Here is a 16697-nt window from a genome sequence, read left to right as displayed (position 1 = left end):
ACACACACACACACACACACACACACACACACACACACACACACACACACACACCTCTTTGTTCTTGGCGACCTCAGCGATGGCTGCTAGCCTCTGCTTCTCAAACTCTTCGTTCTCGTCAGCTGTTTTCACCACACTGGTGCTGACCAGGGTTTTCCTGGTGTCCAGCTCTCTAGAGTCCACCTCTTCATCCCTCACACACTTCTGAGGACCACAGAGAGAAGAGAATTTCATCACTCTGATTGGTTAGTCAACAGAGAGAGAATCACTCTGATTGGTTAGTCAACGGAGAGAGAATCAGTCTGATTGATTAGTCAACGGAGAGAGAATCAGTCTGATTGGTTAGTCAACGGAGAGAGAATCAGTCTGATTGGTTAGTCAACGGAGAGAATCAGTCTGATTGGTTAGTCAACGGAGAGAGAATCAGTCTGATTGGTTAGTCAACAGAGAGAGAATCAGTCTGATTGGTTAGTCAACGGAGAGAGAATCAGTCTGATTGGTTAGTCAACGGAGAGAATCAGTCTGATTGGTTAGTCAACAGAGAGAGAATCAGTCTGATTGGTTAGTCAACAGAGGGAGATTCAGTCTGATTGGTTAGTCAACAGAGAGAGAATCAGTCTGATTGGTTAGTCAACAGAGAGAGAATCAGTCTGATTGGTTAGTCAACGGAGAGAGAATCAGTCTGATTGGTTAGTCAACGGAGAGAGAATCAGTCTGATTGGTTAGTCAACGGAGAGAGAATCAGTCTGATTGGTTAGTCAACGGAGAGAGAATCAGTCTGATTGGTTAGTCAACAGAGAGAGAATCAGTCTGATTGGTTAGTCAACAGAGAGAGAATCAGTCTGATTGGTTAGTCAACAGAGAGAATCAGTCTGATTGGTTAGTCAACGGAGAGAGAATCAGTCTGATTGGTTAGTCAACGGAGAGAGAATCAGTCTGATTGGTTAGTCAACAGAGAGAGAATCAGTCTGATTGGTTAGTCAACGGAGAGAGAATCAGTCTGATTGGTTAGTCAACAGAGAGAGAATCAGTCTGATTGGTTAATCAACAGAGAGAGATTCAGTCTGATTGGTTAGTCAACAGAGAGAGAATCAGTCTGATTGGTTAGTCAACAGAGAGAATCAGTCTGATTGGTTAGTCAACGGAGAGAGAATCAGTCTGATTGGTTAGTCAACGGAGAGAGAATCAGTCTGATTGGTTAGTCAACGGAGAGAGAATCAGTCTGATTGGTTAGTCAACGGAGAGAGAATCAGTCTGATTGGTTAGTCAACAGAGAGAGAATCAGTCTGATTGGTTAGTCAACAGAGAGAGAATCAGTCTGATTGGTTAGTCAACAGAGAGAATCAGTCTGATTGGTTAGTCAACGGAGAGAGAATCAGTCTGATTGGTTAGTCAACGGAGAGAGAATCAGTCTGATTGGTTAGTCAACAGAGAGAGAATCAGTCTGATTGGTTAGTCAACGGAGAGAGAATCAGTCTGATTGGTTAGTCAACAGAGAGAGAATCAGTCTGATTGGTTAATCAACAGAGAGAGATTCAGTCTGATTGGTTAGTCAACAGAGAGAGAATCAGTCTGATTGGTTAGTCAACAGAGAGAATCAGTCTGATTGGTTAGTCAACAGAGAGAATCAGTCTGATTGGTTAGTCAACGGAGAGAGAATCAGTCTGATTGGTTAGTCAACAGAGAGAGAATCAGTCTGATTGGTTAGTCAACAGAGAGAGAATCAGTCTGATTGGTTAGTCAACAGAGAGAGAATCAGTCTGATTGGTTAATCAACAGAGAGAGATTCAGTCTGATTGGTTAGTCAACAGAGAGAGAATCAGTCTGATTGGTTAATCAACAGAGAGAGAATCAGTCTGATTGGTTAGTCCACAGAGAGAGATTCAGTCTGATTGGCTGTGTGTGGAACTAGTTAAATATTGGCAGGTCATACCTGTCCGAAGGGCACAAAGGGAGGGGCTCCACCTTCCCTTCCGATGTTACTCCTGCTGTGTTTGGCCAAGCTCTGGAGGTCAAAGGTGAGAAGAGGAGGGGAATTCAGAACGCCCTTTAGTACATATACATTCTTAATTCCATTCCTTTATTTAGATGTGTGTGTATTGGGTATATGTAGTGAAATTAGATGTGTGTATTGGGTAGATATTTCTGCACTGTCGGAGCTAGAAACACAAGCATTTCTCTACACCCGCAATAACACCTGCTAATCACGTGTATGTGACCAATAACATTAGATTATTTTTTTTTTACCTTTTATTTTAGTAACAAAATATTTAAGAGTACAGATTATTGTATGGGACAATATACAAACGTTTTTGAGAAAGATAATATATATTTTTTAAATGTAATTGAATAAATGTATTTATTGGTCTCTTTTCATTTTGATAACAGATAAAATGTAATGAATTGAAGGTTATTTGCTGACGTAAAAATCTTAGAACGCCCTTTAGAACGCCCTTCAGTACGCCCTTCAGTACGCCCTTCAATACGCCCTTTAGTACGCCCTTTAGAACGCCCTTTAGAACGCCCTTTAGTACGCCCTTCAGTACGCCCTTTAGAACGCCCTTTAGAACGCCCTTTAGAACGCCCTTCAGTACGCCCTTTAGAACGCCCTTTAGAACGCCCTTTAGTACGCCCTTCAGTACGCCCTTTAGAACGCCCTTTAGAACGCCCCTTTAGTACGCCCTTCAGTACGCCCTTTAGAACGCCCTTTAGTACGCCCTTCAGTACGCCCTTTAGTACGCCCTTCAGTACGCCCTTCAGTACGCCCTTTAGAACGCCCTTTAGAACGCCCTTTAGTACGCCCTTCAGTACGCCCTTTAGAACGCCCTTTAGTACGCCCTTCAGTACGCCCTTTAGAACGCCCTTTAGTACGCCCTTCAGTACGCCCTTCAGTACGCCCTTTAGAACGCCCTTTAGTACGCCCTTTAGAACGCCCTTTAGAACGCCCTTCAGTACGCCCTTCAGTACGCCCTTTAGAACGCCCTTTAGTACGCCCTTCAGTACGCCCTTCAGTACGCCCTTCAGTACGCCCTTCAGAACGCCCTTTAGTACGCCCTTCAGTACGCCCTTCAGTACGCCCTTCAGTACGCCCTTCAGTACGCCCTTTAGAACGCCCTTCAGTACGCCCTTCAGTACGCCCTTCAGTACGCCCTTCAGTACGCCCTTCAGTACGCCCTTCAGTACGCCCTTCAGTACGCCCTTCAGTACGCCCTTCAGTACGCCCTTTAGAACGCCCTTCAATACGCCCTTTAGTACGCCCTTCAGTACGCCCTTCAGTACGCCCTTTAGTACGCCCTTTAGAACGCCCTTCAGTACGCCCTTCAGAACGCCCTTCAGTACGCCCTTCAGTACGCCCTTCAGTACGCCCTTCAGGACAGCCTTTTTCATGGTCCTTTGAACCAGATAGGATGAACAGCTGTCCAGTAACAGCGTAATAAACACTATCATTTGAGGCGCAGGCTCTCTATTCCCTGTATAGTATAAAGAGTCTAGTGCACTACTTTTGAAGTGCATGCCCTATGTAGGGAATAAGGAACTGTTTGGAACACACCCACAGAGACAGTCTGCTGTAAAACGAAGGGTAAAACTCCTCCTCACCCTTTGCAGTTCCCATTTCTCCATCATGTGGTCCACCTCCCCTCCGAGGACGGATATCTTGGAGTCGTCCAGAAGCAGAATGCCATTCTTCACCTGGACCGTACCAAGGACCTTCACCTTGGTTCCTGGAGGGGTGTTCAGGCTAAAAAACACAATACAGGGGGTGAATTAGGGAGGCCAGAGGACAGCTCCATAGAGGATCCATTTTGTATTATATGGAGAGCTCTAAGTAGATCAAATCAATTCAGAGGTTAAGGAAGCTTAAACCAATGCCAAAACAAACAAACAAACAAGGAGATTATAATAAACATGGAACATGTTTACAGTTACATTTAATACAGATTGGCTACAGCGAAGGAATGGAAGCACAGATCATATGTTAACCTAATATTGGACAGGACAACAACAACAGGGAGATTGATAAACAGTAGATTTCTATCTGTGTAAGGACGACATAAACAACAGACAGTACAAACAGTGTATTGATATGAAAGCACTTTTGGCCCAGCTTTAATTAGAAAAGAAAATCACAAATCATCACGATTCATTTTCCCTCCTAAAACACTTCATCCAGCCAGCTATGCCTGTGGTGGCTACTGTCCAACAGGGCTAGCCATGCCAAAAGAACAGCTTAGCTTACGTTACCCACAAACCTCTCCCCTCTGTCCTGTCCGACCATGCCCTATCCAGACCACTCTTCTAAATGACACGCTGTGTTGCAGTAGGATGGTGAGACTAGCGAGACTAGGGATTGTGTCCTAAAATAGCACAGTTGTGTCATTTAGTGGTCTGGATAGGGCATGGCCTGTGGTAAAAAGTAGTGCACTATATAGAGAATAGGGGGCCAAATTGGGACATACCCTAGGAATAATCCCGTCCCCGGTGCAGGCCGATTCTCATTTTAAATTAACAGCCCTGTTCTGATCACCACCAGCTCTGAGCCCCCGGTCCGCGTCCCAAACGGGATCCTATTCCCTATGTAGTGCACTACTTTTGCCCAGGGCCCTATAGGGAATAAGGTGCCATTTGGAATTCAGCCCCTAGTCCTCTCATTAAAAAGCACAGGGACTTAGAGGGATGTCCAGCTGCTGATGCAGCAATTAGGGATTTCACTTCCAGCCCAATGACCCAGTAGGTCTCAAACGGCAGCCTTTCCCCCCTATATAGGACATCATGTTTGACACGAGACCCCCCCCCCCTCCCCCCAATAGGGTAAGTAGTAGTGCACTACATAGGCAATAGGAAGCCATTTGGGACAGCATGGAGCTAGCTGGGGCTGGAGCAGGGTCCTCTCTCAGGGTACTGCTTCATAACGACACCGTGGAACGGAGCTGTACGCCGTTACAAACTAACCTCTTTCTGTTTCCTTCTATCCATCCTCTCATCCATCTCCTTCTGTTTCCTTTTCTCTCTCCCTCCCTCCCTCCCTCCCTCCCTCTCTCCACTATCAGAGCTAGCTGATATCAACAGAACAGACACTAGTTAGTGTTGTCATTATAAAAGGGTTGTACTGTTCTCTCCTCATGGATAGATTCTGGGCAAGCTCTCCTCTCCGTCCCAAATGGGACCCTATTCCCTTTGTAGTGCACTGCTTTTTTGTTGACCAGAGTCCATAGATAATAGGGAAGCATGTGGGACTCAGCGCTCCTCTCCGGCCACTCCACCTGTAGGGGCTGGCTGGTAGCCACGGTCGCCGCGGACGCTGCTTGGATGGAGTTGTAATTAAGGAAACGGATTGGTAGCGGATCAGCCACCGACGAGTGGAAATTGCGAGGGAGGAGAAGAAAGCGAGAGATGGAGACCGGGGAGGGAGGGAGGGAGGGAGGGAGGGAGGGAGTTCAGAAAGTCACCAACATCTGTCTGTGCTTCCATTCCAAAAGTAAGACGAGTATTTTGGTTGAAAATTAGGATCTAGCTACGATACTGGCTGATTGGTAGACAGGACTGAAGCAGCATCAGTCTACAGGTCTATATAGTCAACAGGAAGTGATTTGTAGACCGGTGTGAAGCAGCATCAGTCTACAGGTCTATATAGTCAACAGGAAGTGATTTGTAGACAGGACTGAAGCAGCATCAGTCTACAGGTCTATATAGTCAACAGGAAGTGATTTGTAGACAGGTGTGAAGCAGCATCAGTCTACAGGTCTATATAGTCAACAGGAAGTGATTTGTAGACAGGACTGAAGCAGCATCAGTCTACAGGTCTATATAGTCAACAGGAAGTGATTTGTAGACAGGACTGAAGCAGCATCAGTCTACAGGTCTATATAGTCAACAGGAAGTGATTTGTAGACAGGACTGAAGCAGCATCAGTCTACAGGCCTATATAGTCAACAGGAAGTGATTTGTAGACAGGACTGAAGCAGCATCAGTCTACAGGTCTATATAGTCAACAGGAAGTGATTTGTAGACAGGTGTGAAGCAGCATCAGTCTACAGGTCTATATAGTCAACAGGAAGTGATTTGTAGACAGGACTGAAGCAGCATCAGTCTACAGGTCTATATAGTCAACAGGAAGTGATTTGTAGACAGGACTGAAGCAGCATCAGTCTACAGGTCTATATAGTCAACAGGAAGTGATTTGTAGACAGGACTGAAGCAGCATCAGTCTACAGGCCTATATAGTCAACAGGAAGTGATTTGTAGACAGGACTGAAGCAGCATCAGTCTACAGGTCTATATAGTCAACAGGAAGTGATTTGTAGACAGGACTGAAGCAGCATCAGTCTACAGGTCTATATAGTCAACAGGAAGTGATTTGAACTGTATCCACTTCTAAATGGTAATTCATAATGGATAACAACAATGTGCCACCAAGTCCATACGAATGACTGACAGTTACTTTCTTCAGTCATTTTTATACTTTTACATGAGGTACACATTCAGAGTACTAACATATTTTGGGGGAAATCAAGTGAAAGGTCATAAAATGGCATTTCCTTACAAAAGAAATATAAAACAGCCCTGTAACAAGGTGGGGGGGGTTCTACTAAGCTATATGGAATTGTTTTAAAAAGGTTATAAAATGGCATTTCTTTACTAAGCTACATGGATTTATTTTAAAAGGTCATACCAAGGATCATTTAGCTATTTGATTTAGAATTTTAAGACCCCCCCTTGAAGTATCAAAAAAATATGTTTTTGATGAAAAATTGTATTTGGCCTTACGGCTATTAGACAATAGAAAGGCAATGAATAACAGATTCACTACATGGAACAGATAAACCCCCCCAAAAAAATCATAAGGAAGTTTGTCCTATATCTGAGAGATATAAGAAAGATCAGGAAACTTTTTATATTATTTGGGACATGTATTTTACCTCTTATTGTTGGCACTAAACTATCTCCATATATCTTCCCATTCATTTTTTAAACTAGTTTCCCGGGGACCTTCAAACGAGTCTTGTGAGGCTTGTTGGTGTCCTAGAGCAAAACAACCCACAAGTACATGTTCCTGAGAGTCTCACCTTTCCACAGAGGGGGGTCATATTAATGTGTAGCCCAAACTGTTCAGACAGAAGTTGGCAGATCGGTGGAACCGACTTCAGAAAAGTCCCGAGTGGCTTGTGGGGGGTCGTAGAGCAAAAAAACGGAGAAAACCATGGTGTTCCTGAGAGTCTCATCTGTACGCCAAACCATTCGGACGCTACAGACGTGTTTCGTGACAGACTGATTTTCGGGATGTCTCTCATAGTCTGACAAACACCGCTCTAGCTCTGCCACCCGCAGACGTGCGACATCATCGACTGATACGATGGATTGAGACGCATCCAAAAAGCAACTAAAAAACATCTCCAGCATAAACTGACAGATTTTGATTGGGGAAGTTTTATATAGGGGTTATAGGGGGTTATAGAGGACGGATTCGCTGTGATATTGTATGCAGTGATGGGGGAGTTTTATATAGGGGTTATAGGGGGTTATAGAGGACGGATTCGCTGTGATATTGTATGCAGTGATGGGGGAGTTTTATATAGGGGTTATAGGGGTTATAGAGGAAGGATTCGCTGTGATATTGTATGCAGTGATGGGGGAGTTTTATATAGGGGGTTATAGGGGGTTAAAGAGGAAGGATTCGCTGTGATATTGTATGCAGTGATGGGGGAGTTTTATATAGGGGGGTTATAGGGGGGTTAAAGAGGAAGGATTCGCTGTGATATTGTATGCAGTGATGGGGGGAGTTTTATATAGGGGGTTATAGGGGGTTAAAGAGGAAGGATTCGCTGTGATATTGTATGCAGTGATGGGGGAGTTTTATATAGGGGGTTATAGGGGGGTTAAAGAGGACGGATTCGCTGTGATATTGTATGCAGTGATGGGGGAGTTTTATATAGGGGGTTATAGGGGGTTATAGAGGACGGATTCGCTGTGATATTGTATGCAGTGATGGGGGAGTTTTATATAGGGGGTTATAGGGGGGTTAAAGAGGAAGAATTCGCTGTGATATTGTATGCAGTGATGGGGGGAGTTTTATATAGGGGGTTATAGGGGGGTTAAAGAGGAAGGATTCGCTGTGATATTGTATGCAGTGATGGGGGAGTTTTATATAGGGGGTTATAGGGGGGTTATAGAGGACGGATTCGCTGTGATATTGTATGCAGTGATGGGGGGAGTTTTATATAGGGGTTATAGGGGGTTAAAGAGGAAGGATTCGCTGTGATATTGTATGCAGTGATGGGGGGAGTTTTATATAGGGGGTTATAGGGGGTTAAAGAGGAAGGATTCGCTGTGATATTGTATGCAGTGATGGGGGAGTTTTATATAGGGGGTTATAGGGGGGTTATAGAGGACGTGATTCGCTGTGATATTGTATGAAGTGATGGGGGGAGTTTTATATAGGGGTTATAGGGGGTTATAGAGGAAGGATTCGCTGTGATATTGTATGCAGTGATGGGGGGAGTTTTATATAGGGGGTTATAGGGGGGTTAAAGAGGAAGGATTCGCTGTGATATTGTATGCAGTGATGGGGGAGTTTTATATAGGGGGTTATAGGGGGTTATAGAGGACGGATTCGCTGTGATATTGTATGCAGTGATGGGGGAGTTTTATATAGGGGGTTATAGGGGGTTATAGAGGACGGATTCGCTGTGATATTGTATGCAGTGATGGGGGAGTTTTATATAGGGGTTATAGGGGGTTAAAGAGGAAGGATTCGCTGTGATATTGTATGCAGTGATGGGGGAGTTTTATATAGGGGGTTATAGGGGATTAAAGAGGAAGGATTCGCTGTGATATTGTATGCAGTGATGGGGGGAGTTTTATATAGGGGGTTATAGGGGGTTATAGAGGAAGGATTCGCTGTGATATTGTATGCAGTGATGGGGGAGTTTTATATAGGGGTTATAGGGGGTTATAGAGGACCGGATTCGCTGTGATATTGTATGCAGTGATGGGGGAGTTTTATATAGGGGTTATAGGGGGTTATAGAGGACCGGATTCGCTGTGATATTGTATGCAGTGATGGGGGAGTTTTATATAGGGGTTATAGGGGGTTATAGAGGAAGGATTCGCTGTGATATTGTATGCAGTGATGGGGGAGTTTTATATAGGGGGGTTATAGGGGGTTAAAGAGGAAGGATTCGCTGTGATATTGTATGCAGTGATGGGGGAGTTTTATATAGGGGGTTATAGGGGGTTAAAGAGGAAGGATTCGCTGTGATATTGTATGCAGTGATGGGGGGAGTTTTATATAGGGGGTTATAGGGGGTTAAAGAGGAAGGATTCGCTGTGATATTGTATGCAGTGATGGGGGAGTTTTATATAGGGGGTTATAGGGGGTTAAAGAGGACGGATTCGCTGTGATATTGTATGCAGTGATGGGGGAGTTTTATATAGGGGGTTATAGGGGGTTATAGAGGACGGATTCGCTGTGATATTGTATGCAGTGATGGGGGGAGTTTTATATAGGGGGTTATAGGGGGTTAAAGAGGAAGAATTCGCTGTGATATTGTATGCAGTGATGGGGGGAGTTTTATATAGGGGGGTTATAGGGGGTTAAAGAGGAAGGATTCGCTGTGATATTGTATGCAGTGATGGGGGAGTTTTATATAGGGGGTTATAGGGGGGTTATAGAGGACAGATTCGCTGTGATATTGTATGCAGTGATGGGGGGAGTTTTATATAGGGGTTATAGGGGGTTAAAGAGGAAGGATTCGCTGTGATATTGTATGCAGTGATGGGGGGAGTTTTATATAGGGGGTTATAGGGGGTTAAAGAGGAAGGATTCGCTGTGATATTGTATGCAGTGATGGGGGAGTTTTATATAGGGGGTTATAGGGGGGTTAAAGAGGAAGGATTCACTGTGATATTGTATGCAGTGATGGGGGGAGTTTTATATAGGGGTTATAGGGGTTATAGAGGACGGATTCGCTGTGATATTGTATGCAGTGATGGGGGAGTTTTATATAGGGGGTTATAGGGGGGTTAAAGAGGAAGGATTCGCTGTGATATTGTATGCAGTGATGGGGGAGTTTTAAGTTTTATATAGGGGGTTATAGGGGGTTAAAGAGGAAGGATTCGCTGTGATATTGTATGCAGTGATGGGGGAGTTTTATATAGGGGGTTATAGGGGGGTTAAAGAGGAAGGATTCGCTGTGATATTGTATGGGGGTGGGGGAGTTTTATATAGGGGGTTATAGGGGGGTTAAAGAGGAAGGATTCGCTGTGATATTGTATGCAGTGATGGGGGAGTTTTATATAGGGGTTATAGGGGGTTAAAGAGGACGGATTCGCTGTGATATTGTATGCAGTGATGGGGGAGTTTTATATAGGGGGTTATAGGGGGTTATAGAGGACGGATTCGCTGTGATATTGTATGCAGTGATGGGGGAGTTTTATATAGGGGGTTATAGGGGGTTAAAGAGGAAGGATTCGCTGTGATATTGTATGCAGTGATGGGGGAGTTTTATATAGGGGTTATAGGGGGTTAAAGAGGAAGGATTCGCTGTGATATTGTATGCAGTGATGGGGGAGTTTTATATAGGGGGTTATAGGGGGTTAAAGAGGACGGATTCGCTGTGATATTGTATGCAGTGAAGGGGGAGTTTTATATAGGGGTTATAGGGGGTTAAAGAGGAAGGATTCACTGTGATATTGTATGCAGTGATGGGGGAGTTTTCAGTTTTATATTCGGGGTTATAGGGGGTTAAAGAGGAAGGATTCGCTGTGATATTGTATGCAGTGATGGGGGGAGTTTTAAGTTTTATATAGGGGGTTATAGAGGACGGATTCGCTGTGATATTGTATGCAGTGATGGGGGGAGTTTTATATAGGGGGTTATAGGGGTTAAAGAGGAAGGATTCGCTGTGATATTGTATGCAGTGATGGGGGAGTTTTATATAGGGGTTATAGGGGGTTATAGAGGAAGGATTCGCTGTGATATTGTATGCAGTGATGGGGGAGTTTTAAGTTTTATATAGGGGGTTATAGGGGGTTAAAGAGGAAGGATTCGCTGTGATATTGTATGCAGTGATGGGGGAGTTTTATATAGGGGTTATAGGGGGTTATAGAGGACGGATTCGCTGTGATATTGTATGCAGTGATGGGGGAGTTTTCTATAGGGGGTTATAGGGGGTTAAAGAGGAAGGATTCGCGGTGATATTGTATGCAGTGATGGGGGGAGTTTTATATAGGGGTTATAGGGGGTTATAGAGGACCGGATTCGCTGTGATATTGTATGCAGTGATGGGGGAGTTTTATATAGGGGTTATAGGGGGTTAAAGAGGAAGGATTCGCTGTGATATTGTATGCAGTGATGGGGGAGTTTTATATAGGGGGTTATAGGGGGTTAAAGAGGACGGATTCGCTGTGATATTGTATGCAGTGATGGTGGAGTTTTATATAGGGGGTTATAGGGGGTTATAGAGGAAGGATTCGCTGTGATATTGTATGCAGTGATGGGGGAGTTTTATATAGGGGGTTATAGGGGGTTAAAGAGGACGGATTCGCTGTGAAATTATATGCAGTGATGGTGGAGTTTTATATAGGGGTTATAGGGGGTTAAAGAGGACGGATTCGCTGTGATATTGTATGCAGTGATGGTGGAGTTTTATATAGGGGGTTATAGGGGGTTATAGAGGAAGGATTCGCTGTGATATTGTATGCAGTGATGGGGGAGTTTTATATAGGGGGTTATAGGGGGGTTAAAGAGGACGGATTCGCTGTGATATTGTATGCAGTGATGGGGGTTTTATATAGGGGGTTATAGGGGGGTTAAAGAGGAAGGATTCGCTGTGATATTGTATGCAGTGATGGGGGAGTTTTATATAGGGGGTTATAGGGGGTTAAAGAGGAAGGATTCGCTGTGATATTGTATGCAGTGATGGGGGAGTTTTATATAGGGGGTTATAGGGGGTTATAGAGGACGGATTCGCTGTGATATTGTATGCAGTGATGGTGGAGTTTTATATAGGGGGTTATAGGGGGTTAAAGAGGAAGGATTCGCTGTGATATTGTATGCAGTGATGGGGGGAGTTTTATATAGGGGGTTATAGGGGGTTAAAGAGGAAGGATTCGCTGTGATATTGTATGCAGTGATGGGGGGTTTTATATAGGGGGTTATAGGGGCGTTAAAGAGGAAGGATTCGCTGTGATATTGTATGCAGTGATGGGGGAGTTTTAAGTTTTATATAGGGGGTTATAGGGGGTTAAAGAGGAAGGATTCGCTGTGATATTGTATGCAGTGATGGGGGAGTTTTATATAGGGGGTTATAGGGGGTTAAAGAGGACGGATTCGCTGTGATATTGTATGCAGTGATGGGGGAGTTTTATATAGGGGGTTATAGGGGGTTAAAGAGGAAGGATTCGCTGTGATATTGTATGCAGTGATGGGGGAGTTTTATATAGGGGTTATAGGGGGTTAAAGAGGAAGGATTCGCTGTGATATTGTATGCAGTGATGGTGGAGTTTTATATAGGGGGTTATAGGGGGTTATAGAGGAAGGATTCGCTGTGATATTGTATGCAGTGATGGGGGAGTTTTATATAGGGGGTTATAGGGGGTTAAAGAGGACGGATTCGCTGTGAAATTATATGCAGTGATGGTGGAGTTTTATATAGGGGTTATAGGGGGTTAAAGAGGACGGATTCGCTGTGATATTGTATGCAGTGATGGTGGAGTTTTATATAGGGGGTTATAGGGGGTTATAGAGGAAGGATTCGCTGTGATATTGTATGCAGTGATGGGGGAGTTTTATATAGGGGGTTATAGGGGGGTTAAAGAGGACGGATTCGCTGTGATATTGTATGCAGTGATGGGGGGTTTTATATAGGGGGTTATAGGGGGGTTAAAGAGGAAGGATTCGCTGTGATATTGTATGCAGTGATGGGGGAGTTTTATATAGGGGGTTATAGGGGGGTTAAAGAGGAAGGATTCGCTGTGATATTGTATGCAGTGATGGGGGAGTTTTATATAGGGGGTTATAGGGGGTTATAGAGGACGGATTCGCTGTGATATTGTATGCAGTGATGGTGGAGTTTTATATAGGGGGTTATAGGGGGGTTAAAGAGGAAGGATTCGCTGTGATATTGTATGCAGTGATGGGGGAGTTTTATATAGGGGGTTATAGGGGGTTAAAGAGGAAGGATTCGCTGTGATATTGTATGCAGTGATGGGGGGTTTTATATAGGGGGTTATAGGGGCGTTAAAGAGGAAGGATTCGCTGTGATATTGTATGCAGTGATGGGGGGAGTTTTAAGTTTTATATAGGGGGTTATAGGGGGTTAAAGAGGAAGGATTCGCTGTGATATTGTATGCAGTGATGGGGGAGTTTTATATAGGGGGTTATAGGGGGTTAAAGAGGACGGATTCGCTGTGATATTGTATGCAGTGATGGGGGAGTTTTATATAGGGGGTTATAGGGGGTTAAAGAGGAAGGATTCGCTGTGATATTGTATGCAGTGATGGGGGAGTTTTATATAGGGGTTATAGGGGGGTTAAAGAGGAAGGATTCGCTGTGATATTGTATGCAGTGATGGGGGAGTTTTATATAGGGGGTTATAGGGGGTTAAAGAGGAAGGATTCGCTGTGATATTGTATGCAGTGATGGGGGGAGTTTTATATAGGGGGTTATAGGGGGTTAAAGAGGAAGGATTCGCTGTGATATTGTATGCAGTGATGGGGGAGTTTTATATAGGGGGTTATAGGGGGTTATAGAGGACGGATTCGCTGTGATATTGTATGCAGTGATGGGGGAGTTTTATATAGGGGGTTATAGGGGGGTTAAAGAGGAAGGATTCGCTGTGATATTGTATGCAGTGATGGGGGAGTTTTATATAGGGGGTTATAGGGGGTTAAAGAGGAAGGATTCGCTGTGATATTGTATGCAGTGTTCATACCTTCATACCACATATACACCTGAATAACGATGCAGCTAAGAAACACAGAGAAGGGCCTCCTCCTGCTCTGATACGTCCCTTCTCTCAACCAATTAACACGGTTGGAAGAAACCATTGTTTATTTGTTTTCTAAAGAACAAGTGAACGCCAATCAAGTGGCTGGCTTAATTCTAAAGCCTCGGTGATCTGAAGCCTCCTTTGTACTTCTGAAAAAGGAAGACGTGTTATTTCATCAGCCTGTTAGATCGAGGCTTGCATCCCAAATGGCCTTCTATTCCTTCTATAGGGCACTACTTTAGACAAGGACCCATAGGGAGACCCACAGGGCACTACTTTAGACAAGGACCCATAGGGAGACCCACAGGGCACTACTTTAGACAAGGACCCATAGGGAGACCCACAGGGCACTACTTTAGACAAGGACCCATAGGGAGACCCACAGGGAGACCCATAGGGAGGACCCATAGGGAGGACCCATAGGGAGACCCATAGGGAGGACCCATAGGGAGGACCCATAGGGAGACCCACAGGGAGGACCCATAGGGAGACCCATAGGGAGACCCACAGGGAGACCCATAGGGAGGACCCATAGGGAGACCCATAGGGAGACCCATAGGGAGGACCCATAGGGAGGACCCATAGGGAGACCCACAGGGAGGACCCATAGGGAGGACCCATAGGGAGACCCATAGGGAGGACCCATAGGGAGACCCATAGGGAGGACCCATAGGGAGGACCCATAGGGAGACCCATAGGGAGGACCCATAGGGAGGACCCATAGGGAGACCCATAGGGGAGGACCCATAGGGAGGACCCATAAGGAGACCCATAGGGGAGGACCCATAGGGGAGGACCCATAGGGAGAACCATAGGGAGGACCCATAGGGAGGACCCATAGGGAGACCCATAGGGAGACCCATAGGGAGGACCCATAGGGAGACCCACAGGGAGACCCATAGGGAGGACCATAGGGAGGACCCATAGGGAGACCCACAGGGAGACCCACAGGGAGGACCCATAGGGAGGACCATAGGGAGGACCCATAGGGAGACCCATAGGGAGGACCCATAGGGAGACCCATAGGGAGACCCATAGGGTCAAAAGAAATGCTCTACGTAGGGAATAGCCAGAATCATCAACAGAGATATCTGAGCATTTTTCATACTGGTCTCCCGTGGGAATCGAACCCATAACCCTGACTTTACAAGCTCCATGCTCTACCAACTGAGCCACACGGGACTACCAGGCCAATTATTCCAATCCAGGAGTAATTAATTGATGACCAGATATTCAGATGGAAGGCCCTATCTAGGAGTAATTAATTGATAACCAGATATTCAGATGGAAGGCCCTATCTAGGAGTAATGTTGTCTAAAAACCAATTTTTGCTTAGTCATTATGGGGTAATGCGTGTAGATTTATCAGGGGGAAAATGTTTTTTTTTAATCAATTTTAGAATAAAAGCTGTAACGTAACAAAATGTGGGAAAAGTCAAGAGGTCTGAATACTTTCTGAATGCACTGTACATATATTTGTTTGTTTTTCTCCGTTCCTGGCACCGTACGGTATTTTTCCTGGGTGGTAAATTCCTCATACGCTGGAATGCAGGAGTTTTCAGCAGTCCAGAAAACCAAATTATTTACTAGGTGTGCCTTTTGGAGAAGAAGCGGATAGCCTTTTGATGCTAACGCGCTACTATGTTCCAACTGGAGTGATGGTGATGACCCGAGAGAGAGTTTCAGTAGCTCATCTTGTTCCTATGGCCGTACGCATCAAATATCTCCGAGTAGCAGTGCTGATCTAGGGTCAGGTCACCCCTGTCTATTTACTCTTATTCATGGTGATTTAAAAGACAAAACTCATCTGAACTCAGCACCCCTACTCTAAGAAGACTGATACAAAATGACCTCTGAGCTTAGCCTGGTGTTTAAAAAGTAGCTGATCTCCACCTGATCAATCAAACAGATTAGCCTGGTGTTTAAAAAGTAGCTGTTCTCCACCTGATCAATCAAACAGATTAGCCTGGTGTTTAAAAAGTAGCTGTTCTCTACCTGATCAATCAAACAGATTAGCCTGGTGTTTAAAAAGTAGCTGTTCTCTACCTGATCAATCAAACAGATTAGCCTGGTGTTTAAAAAGTAGCTGATCTCTACCTGATCAATCAAACAGATTAGCCTGGTGTTTGAACCAGTAGTTGTTCTCTACCTGATCTGGGACAGGTGTTTAAACCAGTAGTTGTTCTCTACCTGATCTGGGACAGGTGTTTGAACCAGTAGTTGTTCTCTACCTGATCTGGGACAGGTGTTTGAACCAGTAGTTGTTCTCTACCTGATCTGGGACAGGTGTTTGAACCAGTAGTTGTTCTCTACCTGATCTGGGACAGGTGTTTGAACCAGTAGTTGTTCTCTACCTGATCTGGGACAGGTGTTTGAACCAATAGTTGTTCTCTACCTGATCTGAGACAGGTGTTTGAACCAGTAGTTGTTCTCTACCTGATCTGGGACAGGTGTTTGAACCAATAGTTGTTCTCTACCTGATCTGGGACAGGTGTTTAAACCAGTAGTTGTTCTCTACCTGATCTGGGACAGGTGTTTGAACCAATAGTTGTTCTCTACCTGATCTGGGACAGGTATTTGAACCAATAGTTGTTCTCTACGTGATCTGGGACAGGTATTTGAACCAGTAGTTGTTCTCTACCTGATCTGGGACAGGTGTTTGAACCAGTAGTGGTTCTCTACCTGATCTGGGACAGGTGTTTGAACCAGT

General features: G+C 44.8%; 1 protein-coding gene across 1 annotated transcript in view; it reads right to left on the bottom strand.

The window, feature by feature from the left end:
* LOC106574988 (tudor domain-containing protein 3) overlaps nucleotides 1-16697 on the bottom strand; it is a 66240-nt gene that overhangs the window by 37154 nt on the left and 12389 nt on the right. Inside the window, 3 exon segments of the mRNA XM_045698421.1 lie at nucleotides 55-204; nucleotides 1934-2005; nucleotides 3598-3739. Coding sequence (XP_045554377.1) covers nucleotides 55-204; nucleotides 1934-2005; nucleotides 3598-3739 — 364 coding nt within the window.

Source organism: Salmo salar, chromosome ssa16 (genome assembly GCF_905237065.1).
Source record: "Salmo salar chromosome ssa16, Ssal_v3.1, whole genome shotgun sequence".
Lineage (NCBI taxonomy): Eukaryota > Metazoa > Chordata > Actinopteri > Salmoniformes > Salmonidae > Salmo > Salmo salar.
This window is presented reverse-complemented; position numbering and strand designations above follow the sequence as displayed.